This window comes from Gopherus evgoodei, chromosome 2 (assembly GCF_007399415.2).
Source record: "Gopherus evgoodei ecotype Sinaloan lineage chromosome 2, rGopEvg1_v1.p, whole genome shotgun sequence".
NCBI classification, from domain to species: domain Eukaryota; kingdom Metazoa; phylum Chordata; order Testudines; family Testudinidae; genus Gopherus; species Gopherus evgoodei.
In genome coordinates, this window is record NC_044323.1 from 260,141,649 (window position 1) to 260,166,402 (window position 24,754).

Below are 24,754 nucleotides of genomic sequence, written 5' to 3' on the forward strand. Positions count from 1 at the left end.
TCTTAGTTGATTTCTCCAGAGCAGTGATCTCTAACACTAATAAAGCATGTAAACAATGTAAACAGCAGTAAAATTAGCCAATTCAGAATAACCGAAAGTACAAGCTTGGGCTGTAGGGAAGAAGTTGTAAGAACCAGAATTTTGGGGTAATCAATTTTATTGTTCATGACTCTACACCAGTCATGAATCTTGGAGTTTCTAAAAGCAACAGTAACATCAACAAGAAAGTATTACACCTAATTGTGAATAGCATCGTTCTGAGAAGTGCACATCAGAGGAGGTTGCCACATTCAGCCAACAGAGCTTCAGAGATGGTCACGACACTCAGCTGACTGTCTTACAAATATCTAACAACTCTTCTGACCTGTCCATCTAGAAGAGGTCACTACTCAAGAGAAACGTGCCTTGAAGCATGCAGTCATTTCCCTGTTGCTAAGGCTTGTCTACACTATGGAGGTAAGTCGACCTAAGTTACGCAACTTTTTGTTTTTATTTTTTTGGAGCACGATTTCCCCAGGAGTAGTATGTGTCCATGACATGTTTTTCATAGCCTTGAATTTGGTAGGGCCATACATTTTATAGATAGGGTAACTGAGATTAACAGAAGTGACTTGTTCAATGTGCTAGTGCCAAAAAGGAACAAAAACAGATCTCCCAATTTCTAGATCCATCCTCAATCCACTCTATCACGGCTACCTTTTAATAATTTAAAGCAGCCGCAGAATTCCTTCAGAAGGATCTATGCTGGAGTAAACCTAGATAACTCGCAGCATGCTGAGAATCTGAAAGTCTCTAGTTTCAGATTAGATAAAACCAGACTTTGGAGAATAAATCAGCCATCCATTCAGACAATTTAATCAAGAGTATGAACAGAACTAGTTAGAAAGGACCAGCCTCATCTTTAACAGTTTCAAGAAGAGAAAATACAGAAGACCAAACTTCTGATTAATAGAAATATATATGTTGTCTGAAGTAGAAACTGCTAAAAATATTCCTAGGAAAGCAGTTCAGATACAAACAAACACAGTTGCTTGATTTAAAAAAAGGACTGGATGTCTAAACTACAATTTCGTAGCCCCACAACACGAGCCCAAATCAGCTGACACAGTCAGCAGTGAGACTGTAGACACATCTACATCTTGTTTTTCACCTTGATTTGTTCAGTCCTATACTCCAGGATACAAGATATTACTCTGAATTATAAGAGGCATATATTGTCTACATGGTTCAAATAGTCGAGTTATTTCTATCAATGCATTAAGACCAAAGTTCTCAAATTGTACACAGTGGACTGTTGACATTCTAAAGCTGGTCTGTCACAATAAAGAAAAAGTACATAATTGAAACACATCATCCCAGAAAATAGGAAGCCTGAGAACAAGGCTCTGTTGGGATTCCTTTGGTGTAAGCATCAACCATGAATTTCTTGATGCCACCAAAATTGGAGAGAGACAGCAAAAACACAAGTGAATAGAAGCAACCATGCAATAACTTGGCCAAATAAGAGCAGAGGCTTTGAAGCAGCAAGGAGAGATTTGATACTAATATGTACGAAGTTGTACATTCCAGGAGATAAAACAACAGAGAAGGTGCAATATTTGGGAGGAAAGGGGACTGGACGCAAGTTAGTACTGAATTAGATGAAGTTTATCTTTGCCTGTTGAAGGGGGCTGATGTGGCTCCATCAGACAATACTTCGTCTGTCATGAAAAAGGCGTATAATCTGGACAAATTTTCTTGGGCAGCCAAGTCATGTTAGAATGCTCCAAAGGGCTTCCCTGTTGACGGTATCAAATGCCTTTGTCAGATCTATGAAGACAGCATACAGGGTGCATATTCTGTTCAATGCACTTCTCTTGTATTTGTCTGACAGCAAACACCACCATGTTGACTGTGCACTGGCCAGGTCATAAACCACACTGACTTTCAGGTATCAGAGGGTAGCCGTGTTAGTCTGGATCTGTAAAAGCAGCAAAGAATCCTGTGGCACCTTATAGACTAACAGACGTTTTGGAGCATGAGCTTTCATGGGTGAATACCCACTTCCTCAGATGCATGTAATGGAAATATCCAGGGGCAGGTATATATATGTGTGCTAGCAAGCAAGCTAGAGATAACGAGGTCAGTTCAATCAGGGAGGATGAGGCCCTGTTCTAGCAGTTGAGGTGTTCATCTGCAAATTTGACACCATCAGCTCAGGATTGAACAAAGACTGTGAATGGCTTGCCAATTACAGAACCAGTTTCTCCTCTCTTGGTTTTCACACCTCAACTGCTAGAACAGGGCCTCATCCTCCCTGATTGAACTGACCTCGTTATCTCTAGCTTGCTTGCTAGCACACATATATATACCTGCCCCTGGATATTTCCATTACATGCATCTGAGGAAGTGGGTATTCACCCACGAAAGCTCATGCTCCAAAACGTCTGTTAGTCTATAAGGTGCCACAGGATTCTTTGCTGCTTTTACTGACTTTCAGGTAGATTTGCCTTGGAAATACTGGCTATTAGGCGGTTCAAGATGATGCGGGCGATGATCTTCTCACCAACGGAGAGGAGGGATATGCCTCTATAGCTTCCACATTTTGCTTTGCTGCCTTTGTTCTTGAAAAGAGAGACAATAGTGGCATCGCGGAGGTCCCCGGATATGTTTTCATCCTCCCAGATGCTGATGATCACGTTGTAGAAAGCTGCTAATGTTGCTGGACCTGCTGCTTTGTATCTCTCTGCTGGTATCCCATCTTTTCCAGGAGCTTTTCCTGAACTCATCTGGTTAACAGCTTTCTTAATCTCATCTATCGTGGGCAGAAAGTCAAGATCTGTCAGAGCAGGTTGTTGTGGAATTTCATTGAGGACATTATTATTCACAGTTGATGGTCTATTGAGAAGGTTGCTAAAGTGTTCTTGCCATCTTTCGTTGATGCCTTCTTTATCTTTAATCAGCGTTGTGTTGTCTGATGAGAGCAATGAGGTGGTCCTTGGTTTAGAAGATCCATAGTCTTAATAGCACTGAAGAAGATCTTTGAGTTGTGAGTCTCAGCATAATGCTCAATTTCTTTGGCTTTGCTCTCCCACCAGTTGTCATGTATCTGATGGTGCTCCTTCTGTGTTTTGCTCTGAAGGTACTTGAAATGGTCCCGTTTAGAAACTGAGGAGGGGTCATTCTGCCATTCGATAAAGGCTGTTCTCTTTACTTCCAGTGCTGAGCATATTTCTTCTTGGTTCTCAAACCAATCCTGATGTGTTCTTTTCTTTGGTCCAAGAGATGTTATTGCTGTGTCAGTCACTATCTGCTCGAACTGGTCCCACTTTTCGGTTACAGTACCAATCAATTGTCCGTGGGATGTTAGTTTGACATTAAGACTCCTCTGGAAATTGTTGAAACACTGAGCATCCTTCAGTTTGGCTAAGCTGAAAGCAGGTCGCACATGCTTAGGGCGTTTGTGCCGAGAGGGAACAGTGTGAAGTTGAAGAGACATGTCTGATGGAGCCACATCAGCCCCCTTCAACATCACCAATGGCGTGAAACAAGGATGTGTTCTCGCACCTGTCCTATTTAACTTGTTCTTTGCATGCGTCCTTAACCATGCAATGAAAGATCTGCAATGAAATACCGGCACGATGGTTCACTTTTTGATCTCCGTCACCTGAATGCAAAGACTAAGACAGTGCAGAAATTCCTCGAGGCACTCTTTGCCGACGACTGTGCCCTCATGGCTCACACTGAAAATGATCTTCAGCACATTGTCAACAAGTTTGCTGAGGCCTCGCAACTCTTCGGACTAACTATCAGCCTCGGAAAAACAGAAGTTCATCAACCTGCATCTGGATCAAATGCTTCTGTCCCAAGTATCTCCACTGACGACACTCATCTTAAAGTAGTGGAGAATTTTAAATACCTGGGTAGTGTCATATCCAGTGATGGATCACTGGATAATGAGATCAACACACAAATATCCAAAGCAAGCCAGGCACTTGGCTGTCTGCGTGTCAAAGTTTTAAACCACCACAACATCCGGATGTCAACAAAACTGCTTGTGTACAAAGCTGTTGTTCTCTCATCTCTTTTGTACGGATGCAAAACATGGACATTGTATAGGTGTCACATCAAGCAAACTGAAGCATTCCACATGTGCTGCCTCTGCAACATCATGAAGATCCGCAAGACAGTGCCCAATCTCGAGGTCCTCAAGAGAGCCCAGATGACAAGCATCGAAATGATGATCATGAAGTCACAGCTACGTTGGACTGGTCATGTCAGCCGCATGGATGTCAACAGAATCCCCCACCAGCTTCTGTATGGTGCTCTCTCCCAGGGCATCAGGCATATAGGTCGCCCACGGAAACGTTACAAGGACACCATCAAAGCCAATCTGCAGTACAGTAGTATCAAACCTAGGGACCTTGAGGACTCCACCAGCGACAGAACACAGTGGCATGCAACAGTTAGAAATACCTGCATCGCCTTTGAGGAAGACCGCTGCCAGCGTCTACAAGAGGCACGCAAACGACATCACAGAGCATCAGCAGCGCACAATCCACTGACCGTGAACTTCCCATGCACCATCTCCAGCAAAATGTGCACCTCTAGAATTGGCTTGTACAGTCAGAGGGCACACCATGAGGTCAACAATAGACGATCTGCACAGATTTGTCATCATCGGATCGATGGACTACCAAGAAGAAGATCTTCACCTAATTTCTAATGGTCCTGTTAATATTGAACTCTCCCTTAGCTAGGAAGCCATTTTTAAAGAACTGCACAAAACAGTTTCTGCAAACAATTATTCTGGCTAATGTGGGCTGGTTATAACATTGTTAACTTCAGTTTAAGCAGATATGGGAGGTGGATCATGAGAGGATTTCTAGTTTAAGGGTTGCATTTCTTTCATTTTAATCATACAAAGCACTAGCTAACGTTAGTTTATTCTTTGACATAAGTAAGCGACAAATTCCACTTTGGACAAAAACCATTGCCTCTCCTCTATTTAACCATGCTGCAAATTTTCCCACATGTTCAAGGACTGTGTTTAGAGAATTTCGTAATATCCACTGAAATATAAACTAACAAAATGTGGCACTGTTCAAAAGGTCTTTAAAAAGTCACAGAATGCAAAATCTACTATGATTAAATAATGAAGACAAATTTACATGGATATATAGACATTTGATTTCAATGGAACACCATCAATTTGAAATCCAAGCAATTTGAAATAAATTAAAAATTGTGTAGTATTCCTCCAAATTCCTGTCTCAATTTTTGTGGTTTTGCAGTCACTTTCCTTTAATAATAATAATTTAATAAAAAGGACTTTGTCTCCTCTTACTGTGTGAAAGGCCTACACAAACATGGGAAACCAACTAAGGTACACAGAAGGGCAAACAATAAAACTATGAACAGGATGTTGAAAAATGCACAAAATAAACCACAGTTTTTTCCCTCTGTAATCCCTTTAATTTAAAAATGTTAAAGTATTACTTTAATACTAGTAGTCTAAAAGATTTCCAACAGAAGTGTGGTGTTTAAATAGACAGCGTCCCTCTAAAAATTAGTAATGACCCAAAATTCAAACACTAATACTTCTTAAAGGACAACACAACCAACAGTATGAGTTGAGTTTTGATTGTATGTATTCTGAATTGGTTTCATCCTGAATACAGGATATCTTCAAATCTTAGGTTCTGAGCGATCAGTTGTGATTTAATAAATCGGGTTTTTTAAGTTGTGCCCTAGCTAAACAATTGCTGCATTAAAACTTCTTTCATACAAAATGTATACAATTTATATGTGTATACACACATACCCAAAATATGGTACAAAAAGATTGCAGCCTCAATCCTACCAAAACTTACCCAAGGGTGTTGCCTGCCAGTCTGCCCAGAGTTTCAGAACCAGACAGAAACCATGGGGAGTCACTAGTCCTGCCTGGCCTGGATGTCCTTCCTGCCCCTGAGCCACTGCTCAACTTTGAACTGAAAGTAAAAGATGGTAAATCAGTCACAAAACAATCCCAAATGGGTTAAGAACAAAACCTGGAATCCCAGGTCTAAAATCTCAGGGACTTAGTCTGGTAACATACCAGCTTAAGCAACACCCTTGGGGAATACTCCAAACTATTCTAACTGCAAAATAGTAAGGTGTATACTGAGATATGGAAAGCATGCCTAATAGATATTCATGTCAGCAATCCATTGTTTTCTTCTTACAAAAAAAAGTCTTTTCAACAGAATAACTGCAAACACATATAACTCTAATTACTTTGAATTGAGCCTCTGAACTTCACATTTAATTTAAGGTATATGTATAGATTGCAATTGTCACTGTTATTTCTGTAAACCAGAGGCAACAACTTGCTATTTTAGCATTAAAAAGATTGTTTTAAGCCCAGATTAGAGTTATTTTGATAGTAGTCCTATCAAGTGCACTTACCTGGGCTAAAGTCAATGAAAGTCCTTCCAGTCAGGACCATTTTCAGAGTAGGTTCAATAAGGGGCTTAAACACTTAAGTCTGTTCCTTTCAGAAAGGAATTTTTTATTATGTTAAAGAGATTCTGTAGGAAGTTTATCATTTTGGTATTAAGTATGGCATTTCTTTCAACACAAAAATATAACTATCAAGCTAGAACTGAACTGTTTGGCGACATAATCACAAACACTGTAGCATATCTAAAGATTTCCTACATGATAGTAGCATTCATTTTAAATTTTGAGGATAGATTTCAAAGACAAATATAAAAGAAAATTCAGATTTATCCATTTCATATATCTGCTGTGTACAAAAAGGGTATTTTCTTACCCATCATTATTGTCAGGTTTACCCAATTCCAGTCTGTCTGGCTGAACTGAAAAGCCAATCCTGCAGACTCTACCATCCTATTTTTAACATAAGAAAAACAAGTGTCCAAAATTGAAATGCAAGGCAGTAGAGAAAAATCAAGTCTTCAGTTGCTGATTAAATTTGATGTTAAAAAGCATTATGTTTAACCGTATGGTTTCAAACTTGTTATGAGAACAGATTTGAGCAATTTACCTCAAGAAGAAATGCAGCATGATTTGGTCCCACTACACACTGTTTAATAGTAGCCTGTTCCAATACATTCAAAGGGGGGTGGCTGAAAATAAAAAAAAAGTGAGCATGTATAACATTTTTAAACTTTTGAACTCTGAACAAAAATTGTACAAAGTGGTATATGGAAGAAGCAATGTGCAATGATGATTACTGATATAAAACATTTCAAATGACTAAAAGTGTACATTAGTTGAAGCAAATATGATGTATTTTCAGTCATTAAGCACAGAAAAGGCAAAACAAAACCTTAAAAGGTGATAAAGCAATATTGTATATTTTATTTCAGTCAGCAATAAAAAGTGGAGCCTATACTCCAAATTAAATTCATTCTACGAGATGGGTGCTCTACTAACAGATAATCAACAGCTAGAACTTCCTACCCAGACATAAGTTATCTTTTTCAGAAATATATCAAAAAAGTAAAACATTAGTAGTAGAAATGTATATCTACAATGTAAACTTTTGCTTGTCAGTAAAAGTGTTTTGCTGAATGGTTTTACAGCAATGGCTAATATATCTTACCTATTTAAATTGTATTTATTCAGCTTCTCTGAAACTTCCCTTAACCTGCAACAACAACAAAAAAAAGAGTGCATGGTATATGAAAAATATCCTGTATTATATGCAAACTTCACTTAAGCAGCATATTTGTTTTGTGACATGATTTATTCTGCTCAATCTCTTACCATTGTGTGGCTTCTCCAACATACTACACAACTTGAAATCACCACAGCAGCATAACTACGTGAAGACATGGACTGCCACTTAATACTCAAATTACATTTCAGAACACAAGTCATCAGACAAATTGTGCAATTCGCTGTCGGCCACTGCCTCAGTAGGCAACGAAGTTATATATTATACCAGCCTTAACAATGATCAAACATCAGGCGGAACAAGTACCTATCTAAGGGCTTGTCTACATCAGAAAGTTGCAGCGCTGGTGAGGGAGTTACAGCGCTGCAACTTAGGAGGTGTACACATCTGCAGGGCATCACCAGCGCTGCAACTCCCTGTTTGCAGCGCTGGCCGTACTCCCGTTTTGTCTCGGGTGTAGAGGATCCAGCGCTGGTGATCCAGCGCTGGTAATCCAATGTAGACACTTACCAGCGCTTTTCTTGACCTCCGTGGAAGGAGGAAGCCTCTGGTAATCAAGCTGGTCTCCTTTCCCGGTTTGCTCTCTCGTTCCCGGAACCCCGAGCAAGCAGGTCTCCTTCCCTGCGGTTTGCTGGGTGGCTCCGGGAACGCGAGAGCAAACCGCGGCGAAGCTGGTCTCCTTTCCCGGTTTGCTCTCTCGTTCCCGGAACCCCGAGCAAGCAGGTCTCCTTCCCTGCGGTTTGCTGGGTGGCTCCGGGAACGCGAGAGCAAACCGCGGCGAAGCTGGTCTCCTTTCCCGGTTTGCTCTCTCGTTCCCGGAACCCCGAGCAAGCAGGTCTCCTTCCCTGCGGTTTGCTGGGTGGCTCCGGGAACGCGAGAGCAAACCGCGGCGAAGCTGGTCTCCTTTCCCGGTTCGCTCTCGCGTTCCCGGAACCCCCCTTGAAGCCGCCCAACAGCGCTGCAGTGTGGCCACATCTAACACCACTTGCAGCGCTGGTTGCTGTAAGTGTGGCCACTCTGCAGCGCTGGCCCTATACAGCTGTACTAATACAGCTGTAACAACCAGCGCTGCAAAATTTTAGATGTAGACATGGCCTAAGACGAAACTGTTTCCAACCCCACAGCAAAAAGGAAAGATGCCATTTTCCAGGGCATTTAAGGGTGTGGGATCTTAGATTTAAAACAAACACATGATTCTCAAATAAAAGAAAGCGAAGGGAGGGGGAAAAGCTCAAATACAAAAAGTGTCAAATAAAGAGAAACTATAAATGCAACTGATGTACGGGAAAATAGGCAGACAATTCAGAGAAATCAGAAATATTTATTATTCAATAGTGTCCAAGATATATACCCAGCTCCAAACAGCTTAAAAAGTCTAACATTTACACAAACATCTCAGAGACACTCTTTATGACACCTAATTGATTGAAAGATCTGAGCTTGACCAGAACCCACAAGAGCATGTATCCAAGGAGTGCGCCACAGATGGGACAGAATCCTCAGGGACCATGCAGTAACTTCCATTCCTCTGTCTCTGAACAAAGTTTGTTTCTAGGTAGCGAAGCACTCTCATATTGAAGATACTTACAGTGCAATTTAGCCAACAGCTAAGCAGGAGTTCAGAGTGTGCCTGCTCTGATTCTCTCTCCTCAGTAATCTGGACAAGGTGCCTGAAGCCTCAGAATAAGAAGATTCAAAGGCTTAGGAACTACACACTTTGGTTCCAAATGTCTCCCAGATTTAAAAGGTAATATTTTAATTTGGTTGGGAACCAATAACTCTTACCCAATCAACACTGTACAAACGCTGCCTGAATAAGGAAAAACTAAATGCATGTAACAGTCTTTATGGAGAAAAGGGGTAAGTCTGGTACACAGCACATCTTCTCTGTAAGTAATCATCTCTTTCTAAGCATTTCAGAGCACAGGAACACTTGAACACTTACACTGCAATTGGGAAGTGTGATTGCAGCATATGTAGACATAGCCAAGCGAGCTGCAGCAAGCTCTATGGCCCTCACCTGCAACAGGCACCTTGGATACATGATCCCCAATCCCTACACCAGGATCTTGTGGGGCCCTGAGGAAACAGCATTATGGCTATCCTCCTCCAGCGGGACATAGGACATTTAAGGTCTCTTTATACCACACTCCAGATCTTTTATGCAGCATAAAGGAAATGAAGCAGAGGTGAAGATCTCTCCCTAAAATATTCAAGCTGCAATCCATGAGGTATAAATCAGGACTCTATACTCCCACTGCACTCACTGGCATGCCCACTTCTATCAGCAGGATTAGCACAAAGATCAAGGGTGCAATATGACCTTTATGTAATTAAACATGTAACTATCATAAGAGAGCTAGTAGTTCCTCCTTGTCATAAACAGATAAGTAAGAGTTAATAGAACAAAAGTGCTTCATCTCTCTTTTGCCTGGAAAGGGTTAACAAGAACAGTGAGCCTGGCTGTCACCTGACCAGAGGACCAATCAGAGGACAGGATACTTTCAAATCTTGAGGGAGGGAAGTTTGTGTGTGTGCGCTGTTAGTGTTTGGTTGTTGTTCACTCTCGGCGCTCAGAGGGACCAGACATGCAACCAGGTTTCTCTCCAGTCTCTCCAATACAGGCTCTTATAGTTTCAGAATAGTGAGTACTAAGCAGATAAAGCAAGTTAGGCTTATGCTTGTTTTCTTTATTTGCAAATGTGTATTTGGTTGGAAGGAGTTCAAATTGGTATTTTGCTGAAAAGATTTTAATTTATACTTGTATACTTAGGCTGGGAGGGTATTCCCAGTGTCTATAGCTGAAAGACCCTGTACCTATTCCATTTTTTTAAATTTACAAAGATATTTTTTTCTGTTTTTTCTTCTTTAATTAAAAGCTTCTCTTGTTTAAGAACCTGATTGTTTTTTTTTATTCTGGTGTGAGACCCTAGGGGACGGGCTCTGGATTCACCAGGGAATTCACCAGGGGAGAAAGGAGGGAAGGGGGAGAGAGAGGCTAATTTCTCTCTGTGTTAGGATTACTGTCTCTCTCAGGGAGAGTCTAGGAGGAGAAGAGAGAAGGAGGGGGGAAGGTGCATTTTCCTCTCTGTTTTAAGATTCAAGGAGTTTGAATCACAGTGATCTTCCAGGGTAACCCAGGGAGGGGAAGCCTGGGAGAGGCAATGGTGAGGGAAAGGGTTTACTTTCCTTGTGTTAAGATCCAGAGGGTCTGGGTCTTGGGGGTCCCCGGGCAAGGTTTTGGGGGGACCAGAGTGTACCAGGCACTGGAATTCCTGGTTGGTGGCAGCGCTACAGGTTCTAAGCTGATAATTTGATCTTAGAGGAATTCATGCTGGTACCCCATCTTTTGGACACTAAGGTTCAGAGTGGGGAATTATGCCAGTGACACTCCTATAGTTAAGTTTGTCTAAAATGTTCATTATCAGACCCTATTTTCAGTTCCTTATAATTCTCCCAAACTTAAAATGTTCAAGCTGCAATTCTCCATGCCAGGTGTTTGGTGTAAAAAAAAAGGTTCATTTTTATTTACTTAATTTTTTTTAAAAAAGTTTCAACTAGAACTTTTCAGGTTTCCAAGCAACAACAAGATAAGGGAAGAAATGGTTTTAGCCGATGTTACAATAATTCTTGCCACTCTTTTGTTGAGAAGCTCTAGTACACGCATGCTTTGGAGACAATGGGGAGGGGAGGACGATGCCTCTCACACACTCTGGTGTGAGTGATGTGCCTTTTGCCACCCCTATGAAAATTCACTCAAATTTGGTCAAGTTAAGAACCTTCAAATGACAATTCACACATCCTCAGTAGAAACTTGTTCAAGTTTGACAGCGGTATACAATCACCAATCCCCTGAGCAGGATGCTGATGGTAAGATTAGCGGGATTATAAAAATAGAAAACTCAATAATAATTGGGGATTTCAACTATCCCCATATTGACATATCACCTCAGGACAGGATGCAGAAATAAAATTTCTTACCACCACAAACGACTGCTTCTTGGAGCAGCTTGTCCTGGAACCCATAAGAGGAGAGGCAATTCTTGATTTAGTCTTAAGTGGAGCACAGGATCTGATACAAGAGGTGAATATTGCTGAACTGCTTAGTAAGAGCAACCATAATATAATTAAATGTAACGTTGGGGGAGGAGGGTGGGAAGACACCAAAGAAGCCCACCACAGTAGCATTTAACTTCAGAAAGGGAACTACACTAAAATGAGGAGGCCAGTTAAATAGAAATTAAAAAGGTACAGTCACAAGTGTGACATGTCCGCAAGCTGCACGGAAACGTTTTAAATACACCATAATAGAGGCTCAACTTAAATATATTCCCCAAATTGAAAAACATACTAAGAACCAAAAAAGTGCCACCATGGCTAAAAACAAAGTAAAAGAAATGGCTAGAGGCAAAAAGGCATCCTTTAAAAATTGGAAACGAAATCCTACTAAGGAAAAGAGAAAACCATAAACTCTGGGAAGTCAAGCGTAAAAGTACAATTAGGCAGGCCAAAAAGGAATTTGAAGAGCAAAAAGCCAAAGACCCAAAATCTAACAGCAAAAATATGTTTAAATACATCAGAAACAGGAAGCCTGCCAAACAATCAGTGGGGCCCCTGGAAGATTGAGGTGTTTAAAGGAGCATTCAAGGAAGTAATGGCCATTGCGGAGAAGCTAAATTAATTCTTTGCATAGGTGTTCACTGAAAAGGATATGAGCCATTCTTTTTAGGTGACAAATCTGAGGAACTGTCCCAGATTGAGGTGTCAGTAGAGGACATTTTGGGATTAAACAAACAGCAATAAGTCACCAGGACCAGATGGTATTCACTCAAAAGTTCTAAAGGAACTCAGATATGAAATTGCAGAACTACTAACTGTACCTAAGCTCTCACTTAAATCATCCTCTGTACTAAATGACTGGAGGACAGCTAGTGAGACATTTCTTTTTCTTTTTAAAGGCTCCAAAGGTGATTTGCTAGGGCACAACTAAAAAACCCTATTAAATCACAACGGATCACTCAGAACCTAAGATTTGAAGATATCCTGTATTCAGGATGAAACCAATTCAGAATACATACATGTTTTGTGAGATCCCTTTGTGACTCTTTAAAGTCTGCTTTGGACTTAACTAGCTTGAGTAATTTTATATCACCCGCAGATTTTGCCACCTGTTTACCTCTTTTTCCAGGTCATTTATGAATGTTGAACAGCACTGGTCCCAGTGCAGATCCTTGGGAGACACCACTATTTACCTCTCTCCTTTCTGAAAACTGACCATTTATTCCTACCCTTTGTTTACTGTCTTTTTAACCAGTTACTGACCGATGAGCAGGCCCTCCCTCTTATCCCATGACTTCTTAGTTTGCTTAAGACCTTTTGGTAAGGGACCTTGTCAAAGGCTGTCTGAAAGTCCACGTACACTATGTTCACTGGATCACCCTTGTCCACATGTATGACTCCCTCAAAGAATTCTAATAGATGAGTGAGGCGTGATTTCCCTTTACAAAGGCAAAGTTGACTCTTGCTCAACAAATCTTGTTCATCTGTGTGTCTGATAATTCTGTTCTTTACTGTAGTTTCAACCAATTTTCCTGCAACTGAAGTTAGGCTGAAAAAAAATCAGGCTCTAGGCTTCTCAAATTGGGAACCCAGAATTCATGGGTACTTCACTCAGTCTTCTCTCTTTGTCTCAGTTCCTCAGACGTAAAGTAATAATACCACCTAATCTCAGAGGGGAGATATGAAGATAAATTCATTAAATGTTTGTGAAGCACTCGTATACTATGAGGAGAACACCACAGAAATAATTTTGTATTCAGTGGATGGTGTGTGTTAAGTAAAGTCTGGAGCCACACAACGAATGATGAAAATAAAAAGCAACATTGAATACCTATGCATTTGTAAAATAAGGAGTGGGTACTATGGAAAAAATAATATGTGACTGCATAATTAAAGACTAACAATGAGTATGCACAGGCAACCTTAATTCTAACATTCCAATCTTCTGAGTGTTTGACTTGGCAACCTTACTTTTAAGTATAGTTTATGTAAATTTCTTTAGTGTCTATCTCTATGCTTTGTTTCTCTTTCTCTATCCTCCTTTGCCTGTTTCACTCCCACTTCTGCATAGTTACTAGTCTTCTGTAATTTTCTCAGCATTTCCATCCCTCAAGAAATTCCCAATTTTCAGCCAAGTGTGCTCCTCCATTCCACTTCATTACTGCCCACTCCATTCCATCCACCAGAATGATCACTGATTAGACTGCTAACGTTGAAATTGAAGTGTCATTACTGGGCTTTAATATGAATGAGTATCAACTTGGGGGATGGAAGAAGTAGCTCACACTCTTCAGTCATGGCTTCAAGCTATCTGCAGAATTAGGCCAACATCGAAGCATCAGTTACACTTTTGGAAGGTTCTCCCTGTAGATAGTAGGGCTAGAGATTTGGGGTTTTTTAAATGAATGCTTAGAGGATAGAGAATCTGAATGTCATGTAGGCCAAAAAATACATTATGTGAGTTGTATGTTTGATTCCCCTGCTCTATGAGAACACTCTTGGAAGAGGGCTTATGAAAGTGACAACATCTAAATTAACCTTTGTTCAATCTCCACTGAAGTAAAAAATACAAGGCATAAAATTGGTCCCTGAACTACTGACATAATGGAGCCATTTAGAACTGCACAGGTACTCATGTGGACACAGGTACTCAGTTTGACAGACTAACTTTCTGACTCCACCTTTTCTTTAGCACATAGCACAGAAATTATTTCTCAAAAGGGAAAAAAAGATAAGATCACTTAGATTAATATCCGTATACACTACATTAAATAAAACAATCTTCTTTATAGATCTACAGTCAATATAAAATCTTATTCTATCAGATGGCATCCTTTTCTTCACAGTAGTCAGTGAGCCTCAGTAGTAGAGTGCCGTTAGTAACAATAACACAGTTCCAACTGGTTTAGGGAGAAGCAGGCTTTTCAAGATCTCCTCCAATAGTGTACATGTGCAGTTTTCATGTATGAGTGCACTACAGTGCCACAGGGAAACAAGATACTGGTTCAGGAAAGGACCAGATTTTCAAGTCTCCCCCCACTTTCAGGAGGTGACATGGGTGCAAAGAACTGAATAAGTTACTGAGAACTACAGCAGTCTGAATGTCAGGTGGTGTACCTGTGACATATGGAGTCTGGTGGCCTGGGGCTAAATGTGTGTGAGGAACCTCAAAAGCCAGGATCAACCCTCAGATATACTTTAAAGATCCAGTAGTAAGGAATTATGTATCATATCCAGTTTTTTTCACATCCACACCTAAGTCTTTGGTAGGAGAGGACATGTTTATGGATTATTTTAAAATAATTCCAAAATGTACTAAGACCTATACCCCATGAAACTTACAAACTACTTTAGGACATGAGGCAATAAGGTAATGAAAGGTATGAGGAAGAACAAAGGTAACATCAGTAAGGCAATGTAGATACTCAGCAAAGCTTAGTGCATAGCATTGGGTATATGCAAATAGGGAGGTTTCTTTTCTCCTCCCCCCACTTAAAAAGATAAATTAGCAAACAGTTTATTCAGCTACTTTCCTCTAGCCACCAGAGAGAACATAAGTGTGTATCCAGTAGGTTTTTAAACAGCAAGAAGGCAGTGGATTTGCAGACTACATTCTGCAAGCTAGAAGATGATCTTTAGGGTACTAGCCCTGCAAGTGTGGTGGTTTTGACACATTTGGTTGGATTTTCACAGGCACTCTATAATGGGGTGGTCTTCCCCTTTAGGGGCTGGGGAGCCTGAGCAAGCGTGTACAGTTCTGGGGCGCAGTTATTTTAGAATAGGTGATTGGGCCTGGCACAGAGGGATCGACCAAGCTAGGAATGGGTGACTGCCTGATGAGCATCTGATTCCTATAAAGCAGGCCTGCACAACATGTGGCCCAGGGGAGGGAAGAGTAAGCAAGTGGCAGGTGAGGGAGGGGGGCTGAGGAGGCAAGCAGGCGGGCAGTGGGGGGGGGCGGGCAGGTGAACCGGCAGCGAGGGAGGAGGCCTGAGGAGGCGAGCAGGTGGGCAGTGGAAGGGGGCCAGGTGAACCGGCAGCGAGGGAGGAGGCCTGAGGAAGCGAGCTGGCGGGCAGTGGTGGGGGGACAGGTGAGCCACAGCAGCTGGCCCCGGCTCACTGCTGCTCCACCTCTGCTGAACACTCCACCCTGCTTCTCCCCTTTCCCCGCTTCCCGTGAATCAGCTGTTCGCACAGGAAGCCAGGAAGGGCAGAGATGCAAGTGGCAACTTCATGCTGAAGCTCAGTGAGGCGGAGGCGGAGCCAAGGTGAGCTGGGGCGGAGGGGCCACCCACACGGCAGCAGGTAACTGGGGGGAGGGGGTGGGAGCAGGGGAACCGCTCCCCATCACAGCTCACCTCCGCTCCACCTTCGCCTCAGCGTGAAGCCGCTGCTTGCTTCTCAGCCCTCCCAGGCTTCCCACATGAACAGCTGATTCATGAGAAGCAGGGGGGGCTGCAAGCTCTGCCTGACCCAGTGCTCCAGGCACTGCGCAGTGGTGGCGTGGTCCGGCTCCAGCTGAGCAGCACGGCTGTAGCACCATCAGCAGCTCCAGGCAGCACAGTAAGGGGGCAGGGAGCTGGGGGGAGCGGGATTGGGAGGGGGCGTGAACAGGGGTCAGGGCGGTCAGAGGGTGGGGAACAGAGGGGTTGAATGGGGGCAAGGGTCTCAAGGGGACTGTCAGGAAGGAGGGGGGGTTGGATTGGGAAGCAGGGGGCAGTCAAGGGCAGGGGTTCCGGGGATGGTCAGGGGACAGGGAGAAGGTGTGGTTGGATGAGGCATGGGTCCCAGGGGGGCCATCAGGAACCAGAGGAGGAGTTGTATAGAGTTGCTGGGGGTAGTCAGGGGACAAAGAAGGAGGTGGATGGGGCAGTGGTCCTGGGGGGGGGGGTGTCAAGGAATGTGGGGGGTTGGATGAGGCAGGAGTCCCGGGGGGGGGAACAACCCCCTTGTGGGGTGAGGAGGGAACCGGTTGTTAAGATTTTGGCACCTCAGCACTAGCCAGGGGGATGGGAAGCTGAAGAGGTGAGCAGGCAGGCAGTGGCAGGGGGTGAGTATGCGAGCCGGAGAAATGGGGGCTGAGAAGGCGAACGGGGGGCAGATGAGCTGTGACAGTGGGGGTCTGAGGAGGCAAGCGTGCGGGCATTGGCAGGGGGGGCAGGTGAGCTGGCGGCAGGTGAAGAGGGATGAGGAGGCGAGTGAGCCAGCAGGGAGGGGGACTGAGGAGGCGAGCAGGGGATGGGGGGCTGAGGAGACAAGCTATGAGTTGGTGGCTGACTTGTTCTACTGATCTGGTCTGACTCCCATCCCCTCTCCAAGGGTTGCAGCTGTCTGAAGATGCTGCCTTCTAAGCCATCCTCAGTCATACCTCATTCATTCAACAGGCAATTGATTACAAAGGGGGGAGGAGGGGAGATCTTATTCTACTTCTAGCAAAAAGACATTTTTCTTTTACCTTAATTATACTACCTTAGGGGCTCGCTATAACATATTAGCGAGGTTCAATACTGCTGTTTCGACGGGATGGCGCTGCGGAAGGAGGGTTTGTTTTCGCAGGGCGGGTGGTGCTGGGGGGGAGGAGGTGTTTCAGCGGCGGGGTGGGGGGGGTTTGGCAGGGCCACGGGGGTTTCAGCCGTTAGCTGTTTTCTTTGGAGTAATATGGCCCTCGCCGCTTTACAAGTTGTGCAGGCCTGCATAAAAGGCTGAAAGTGCTCACTCTCAGGGCTTGTCTATACTACCCACCGGATCGGCGGGCAGCGATTGATCCAGCAGGGGTCGATACAGCATGTCTAGTATAGATGCGATAATCGACCGCTGAGCACTCTCCGGTCGACTCCAGTACTCCATCAGAACGAGAAGAGCAAGCAGAGTCGACGGGAGAGCATCAGCTGTCGACTTACCGCAGTGAAGACACCACATAAGAAGATCTAAGTACGTTGACTTCAGCTATGCTATTCACGTAGCTGAAGTTGCGCATCTTAGATCAACTCCATGCGGTAGTGTAGACAAACCCTGAGATGGGGGACCCATAGAAAGCAGGCTAGCTCCAGGGGGAGGCCCTGGATTGCCATGCAGATGCTTTCTAGGAGGCCTCGGAAAGTGCAGCCAGGAATAGGGAAGCTCTGGAAAGAAAGCCTCGGTCAGGGGAAAGGCAGCTGTTGGATTTATGCTGAATTATTTTATTTTTGGTGTTTGCTAAAGATTGTCAGTGAAATCAATAAATGGTGCCTAAAGAAAGGGACTGAACAGACCCTGGGCATAGCATTTAATCATTCCAGGGCTAGGGAGACAGAAGAGCAGCCTACATACAATCATTAAATGGGAGACATCACGTCCTCTTCTGGATCAGTTATACAGGTCAATACACAACCATAATCCAATACAACAATATTATCTTAAAAGGTACGTTCTGAAATAGTATAGGACAAAAAGTCAGTTCACTTTTCAGATGAGCAAAATCGTCCAAATCCAAAATTAACACCTCAACTCCACCAAAAGCAGGTGCAAAAGCCTCTAGTCTTCCCAACTTAAAAATACAATAATGCAATCATCAATACAAAATACAGCAGCACATAGGTGATAGATGTAAGAACATTCCCAAGTTAAATTTATCAAATTAAACCTACGGAACATTATTCTAACTGCATTATTACATTTGAAAATAAAATCAGTAAGTCTTGCATTTTTAATTTGCTTTAAAATGCAGCTGAAATAGAACAGCCAGTATTGTTATGCTGCAGGAATTAGAGAGACTTGTTGCGTAATGTGCATTCGGGAAGCTACAGACTATATAATGCCTTGCTTGTATAATTAAAATCTCTTTCAATGGCTAACGGTAAAACTTCATCTAAATACAGAATTTTTAAAGAACAAAAATCATTTTCAGTTTCTGTCTATTATCAGATATTGCAACCCTGTTTTAAAAGGGAAACAGAGGGGAAAAAATTGTTTATGAGACAGTGCTGGGCCAGAAAAACAAGCAGCCATACTTTTATGAGAAGTGGGATTTCAGGCTGAATAACTCAAAACTGAAAAGCCAGTCAGCCTATGGGATGGATAGGTCACCGTACCACTTTGCCTGCATTTCCCAAAAACTGATTATTTCCCTCCTCCATCTACCAGTACAGCAGCCACAAAATTTCCAGGTACCTCCCTCCCTAGTCTATCCAGCCTTTTGGTTTTATGCCAAGAAACTCATTAAGCATCATACTATATAGCTCTTGCTTCATATTGTGCCCGAAGCCATACTATTTAGAGCAGCAATCTTGTCAGATATAAGCTGCCTGACCCTGTTTAGACTGAACCACTGGCCCTGCACAGTGGTGCAGTTTTTCAGCAGATATTAAAAACGGAGGAACTGGCCACTCCTGGGAATAATACCTTTTTGCAGGAGTGGGATTGTTCTGACCACATTACATTCTGGCTGCCTATTTGCCCCCCGTAACAACATACGGTATGAGATATCTTAAAATTGCTTGCAACATTTCCATATACTGTTAAATAACTCCAGAGTTCTATCCAACAGAGAAGCACATTTCAGAAGTGGGTGAAATAGTCCTGACAGCGAAGCCTGTGAAATGCTATACAAGTAATCTATTTTCACAAAAGGAAAAAAATATACAAATAAGGCGGACCAATGTGTCCAGTAGGAAGGAAGGAAGGAAGAGGGAGCCTCTAAAAAAAACCCTGCCATTATACTACTTAATTAAAAAAAAAAAAAAAAAAAAAAAAGATACTTTTTAAAAGGTTGACCAGGAATGGTGGAGGTGGAAGAAAGGGTCTCAATACTTTGCTTCTTTACGCAACATAAAGGAAGCCTGAAATTTGGGGAGGGGTAATTTTTTTCCATTAGAAATTCAGATTTTTGTCTACCTTCTTTAACCTGAAAGACTCTAAAGGCAATTGTTATTAAGAAGAAATCAGACACAATATAAATGAAATCTGAGAGGGGAAGCTATTTTTATTTGGCATGTTTAAACCATGTTGTGTGTGGATAACAGTTAAACATTAGAGAAAAGTTTCAACGATTTGACATCTTCAACCCCTGAATATTAAGAATGAGAAAGCTTGTAATCCATATTTCAGACCTATAAGTGCAGCAAAATTAGGGAAGGAGAGACTTGATATTTTTGGTATGTCAATAGAAAAACAAGTAGGTTTTGGAGTCAAGTTTTCAGGAACTTTACACAAAATACAGAAGCCAATTCTCCCCTCCCCCCTTTTGCATGTCACCTATGAACACTGATTAATATTTAATCCAGCTGTAAATATTGAACAATTTTAAAATAATTTGTAGGAAAACTTCATTTTACCCGTTTATGTGGCTAGATCCTCTGCGTACCTAAATAAATAGCAAAACTCATTGACTTCAGTGGTGGCAGAATCAGGCCAATAGCTTCTGATCAAGGAAGTGCCACTCAGGTAAATGCATTAAGGTGGCTAAGCATTTTGATGATGGTCTTAAAATAAGTTATTAGAAAAATTAGTGCAACACACTTATTTGTACATATTAAGTAGAGTCAAACTGCAGGGGGGGGGGGAGTTTAATATTAAACTCCAGTTAAATTATTTGTTTAGTCTGCGATAGCTCCCAACCAGCATTAGGGCCTCATTGCACTAAGAGTGTGTAGAAACATACAGAAAGACAATTTCAGTCTCAAAGAACTTACAAAAAGACAAGAGATATAAAATGTGGGTAAAAGGGATACAGCATATAAGTAGTCATAGAATCATAGATTATTAGGGTTGGAAGGGACCTCAGGAGATCATCTAGTCCAACCCCCTGCTCAAAGCAGGACCAATCCCCAAATGGCCCCCTCAAGGATTGAACTCACAACCCTGGGTTTAGCAGGACAATGCTCAGACCACTGAGCTATCCCAGCCATACGTCTTGTAAGTTTATATATATTTTTATATATATAAAATAAACTGAACAAAGACTTGAACCTACTATCACTCTATTTTATTTAGATGCTACATCCTTCTCCCCGACCTTTTATCTTTTTGTCATCTATTTTTTATGACAAGGACTTGATTTTAGGTTTAAAGGATATTTTGAGAGAGTTTCACTCCAGGTGGATAGGAAAAACATGTTTCATTCCAGGGGCTAGTTGGGGGAAGAAGGTGGGATAGGAAAGAACTGTTCAAACAGCAGTAGATAAAGTGCAAGGGAATCTGAGGGGAAAGAGAGAAGATGGTAAGCAAAATAATAAGCAGGGAGAATTAGATTAGGCAGATGAAGAGATGCTGCAGTGGGAGAGGTTCAAGATGAAGGGGCCAACAACTACTAGCAATATAGCACATGAAAAAAGAAATCCAGAATGTAAGTTTGAGCGGAGTGAATGATGTCAAGAGGCAATGCAGGAACCTCCTGGCTATTACTGCTGATTCCCATTTGGAGGGGAGGCTGCCGAGGCTGGTGTCCTGGGAAGATGTCTGTAATAGATTAAAGCACTACTGTAATACAGTAATAATGACTCTAAATTACCCACATCTTTGGCTGTGGCTGGTACTGGCTGCTTTGAGTAAAGAGCAGCAAATAGCTTGTGCATGTGTGTTTTTCTACACAATATTTTGTATAAAAGATAAACCAGAGAAACTATGAAAGTCACCCACCTTCATGCTTTCATCTGCTAAGTTACACTTCTACTGTCATAAACTTAATCAGCAAAACTGAATGTCATACCGGTAGCAGCAATAAAACAGTAGTGATTGATAGTGATTGCTTCTGTTGACTCAGCAAAGAGGAATTAAAAACAGCAAAACATTTTGAAAACTCCCTTTGTAATTGGTATTCTTTAGTAAAATCATTTTAGCTATGGATGGTATTACAACAAATTAATTGCAGCTGTCTTTTAAAACTTGCAGTTTCAGGTTCTCACTGTACTCCTCCTACAGTCTGACCAGACTTTTTAAAAAAAATAAAATTAAAAAGGCATTTGGGAGCACATTAAGCTATTCCCAATTTAAAACATTTTTGAAAAATACAAAAATGAAATGAGAAAACCAACGGGAGGAGGAGGGGCAGAAGACACTTTGGAAAAAGATAATTTCTGACAGAAGGGAGCTGGGGCAATAGGCACAGGGGAAAGTCTGAATCGAAAACCTGGAAAAACAAACATACTAATGTAATTAATTTCCTCAAAATTATTTTTAAATCCACAAAGAAATCCTTAGGAGCAATTTTACAATATCGTTTTGGTGGGGTTTTGGGGGTAACAATCTTTTCCCAATCCACATTGATCAAATTAATAAGTACAGAGAAAGACAATGCATGCATAATATACCACTATCGTAATCGAAGGCCCATTTTGTAACTGCAGTAAGATGAATTGTGTAGTAGTGCTGACAAATGCACAAACTGTTTGCATTTGAAGCATTTCTATCTCAAGCCCTAACACACCTAAGATATACAGCCGGTCATGTCTTAAGATTTAAATTATCAAAACTTGTCAGAGGAAGGGAGCACTCTCTCATTCATCAGTAGGAAAGTTCCCTTGGCAAACAGGGACCAGCAGCAACAGAATGAAATGCAGAATTGAGCCAGTTCTGCTTTGCCAGAAGACTTATGTTTCTCAACAGGCATGGTAAAGGCAAGTTCCATATTTAAGCCCTGCTCTGCAATTAGATTCCCACACAGGCAGTTTTTTGAACTTACGTACATTCAACTGCAGCATCAGGAGCTCAGTAAACGTTAGCTAACGATGGATGATACAAAAGATGGGGCTGGTCAGCAGGATTCAGGAATTGCATCTTAATAAGCCACACAACTTCCTCAACAAATGCTATGTTTGAATCTCAAATGGATTGGACGTGCATTTGTAGTATGGACTTTGAGTAAACCAATTTCGCTCTTCAGCAACATTTTTTGAACTGTGTTATAAATCTTTAGCGTCATTTCTTTTGAAGGTAAATGTCATATCCTATGTGGTTTAAGTGTCTATAACCTGTGGTTTTCACATAGAAGCCATTCAAAAAAGCAAAAATGAGAAGAACTTCAAGATTAAATGAACAATGCTTCAAACCCTGATTTTGTTTTGGAATAGCTAATCACCTTCCTGAGCATTATGCTTGTATCTCACATCTCCTTCCCCACTTCTTGATTGTGTCTTTATAGATCAGCATTTCAAACATGTAACAGACATCATCCTGCCACATACAGGACCTAGCTGTCTTACAACTCAAAATGCGCAAATAGTGATAAAGCCAACTACACATTTATCTATCTATGCTCTTGTATAAGCTTACAAATTACCAGTTTAAAACAATCATTATGAATGGAGGTGCTTCTCACATTCATAGTTTTCAGAAATTTTCCATCTTTGTCTCAGAAAGTAGGTTTTTTGTGCGTAACAGTTTGAACAAAATCTTATCTGTCTTTTGAATCAGTGGGATGGTGCAGGTAAAATATTTCTCCTGCTTAAAAGGTTCTGCAAAAAAAAAAGGGGGGGGGTTAAAGTTTGAAGGCGGATACTTGGTATGCAGGTGAGCCATTGCTTTCACAAATTATTTCAAAACTGCTTAGTGACCATACAGACTCTTCATTTGAGAGGGGTATTGCTCCAGGTTAGACACAATACAAATACATGTACAATTTCAACCGCACACCTCTCAAACTTGTTAAAAGGCAGTCTTGCCTAAGTTGTCCGTTGCCTCATAACTTCCATCTTCTTGTCCCCAGACAGTCCGCAACCTACTCATTCTACCTACCTCATTTTATATTACTGCCCACCACCATAGTATCAGATGCCCAGATCCTCACAGGTATTTAGACTCTGAACTTCCCCTAAAGTCCATGGGAGTTCGGTGTCTAAATCCCTTTGAGGTTCTCAGCCTGAGTGTCTTCCATGTAAAAAGTTTCTTGCAATAGAGACTTCATGCAGTCTCAGACATGGTTTTTAAAAAAATTCTGTGCAATTTAAACCATTCTAAGGGACAAGGAGGCTGTAGGGCTGATATGTGGTGGGGTGGTAAGAATAGGCTATAATAGGAATGTTTCACAAACTTAACTACTGAGGATGCTACAAGTGCAAACACTATAAAAAATGAGCATTCTGTCAATTATCCTGAACCCTCATCTCTGGTTCATATCTATAATACATATGCCCTACATTTAAGACAATATTATAATTATGAAGTCAATTGTAAAAATAAGTATAGCTGCAATATACTGGAAAAAACTGTAGTATTTAGGTATACTGTTTGGGTGAAGCAATGTATAATTTATATTTATGTAAAAAAATTCATTTTTGTATCTACTATATCCCTCTAAATAGTCTTTCTAGATATTAAGAACATCTGATCACACACAAAATCTGTTTTAAGCCTAACTTGTGGATTTATGGCACCAACTTTATCATGTTACAAATTCATTCAGCATGGCAACTAAAGCAACAGTCATCAGGAATTATTTTAACATATGACTATATACTTAGTATGCTGAAACTAACCACATTAGTATGTTATTAGTTGGTTATAAGTTCTAAGTTTTACAATGAATTAAAACATTGCAAAAATATCTTTATTAGTCACAAAAATCCTACTTCTGTATATGATCAAAAACTGAGTATTTTTCTGATTTACATATCTGTCCTCAAGATGTGGCAAATATAATCTCAATCCACTTGGCTAATCTAGCAAGAATAGTAAACAAAGTCTGATCCCAAAGGCAATCCTAAAACTGCAGGGTGGAGGGGAGGGAGGACAAGGGATTGGAGAATGTGTGTGACCAGCCTGCTACCCTGATAAATTCTTCCTCTAGCTCTGCTCAGCCACTTGCACCTTAGACCACATTTTAGGAAGAGTATGCACGGCCAATTATGATGCATGTGCTGTCCTCAAAGTCAAGTCTGGGGTGCAGTGGCTGAGCAGAATCTATTACTACTGACATTTAAGAAGAGGCCTTCTCCCCCCAAACCCCAATTCCCATTTTCTATCTCAGGTTTGAGATGCCACCCAGAAAAAGAATTTACAGTTTGTATATGAACATTAGACCAGAAGTTTGTCCTTGAAGGAGGTACAATACGATGC

General features: G+C 41.6%; 1 protein-coding gene across 12 annotated transcripts in view; it reads right to left on the reverse strand.

Annotated features, from left to right (window-relative positions):
* UBR5 (ubiquitin protein ligase E3 component n-recognin 5) overlaps positions 1-24,754 on the reverse strand; it is a 160,715-nt gene that overhangs the window by 128,138 nt on the left and 7,823 nt on the right. For 11 of the 12 annotated variants that reach the window (XM_030553617.1, XM_030553625.1, XM_030553620.1 and 8 more), the window contains exons 2-5: positions 7,592-7,636; positions 7,031-7,112; positions 6,797-6,873; positions 5,853-5,972 (exon numbers count right to left, since the gene is read on the reverse strand). In XM_030553617.1, coding sequence (XP_030409477.1) covers positions 5,853-5,972; positions 6,797-6,873; positions 7,031-7,112; positions 7,592-7,636 — 324 coding nt within the window. The remainder of the gene's footprint in view (positions 1-5,852; positions 5,973-6,796; positions 6,874-7,030; positions 7,113-7,591; positions 7,637-24,754) is intronic. The other variant, XM_030553626.1, reaches the window with a different exon arrangement.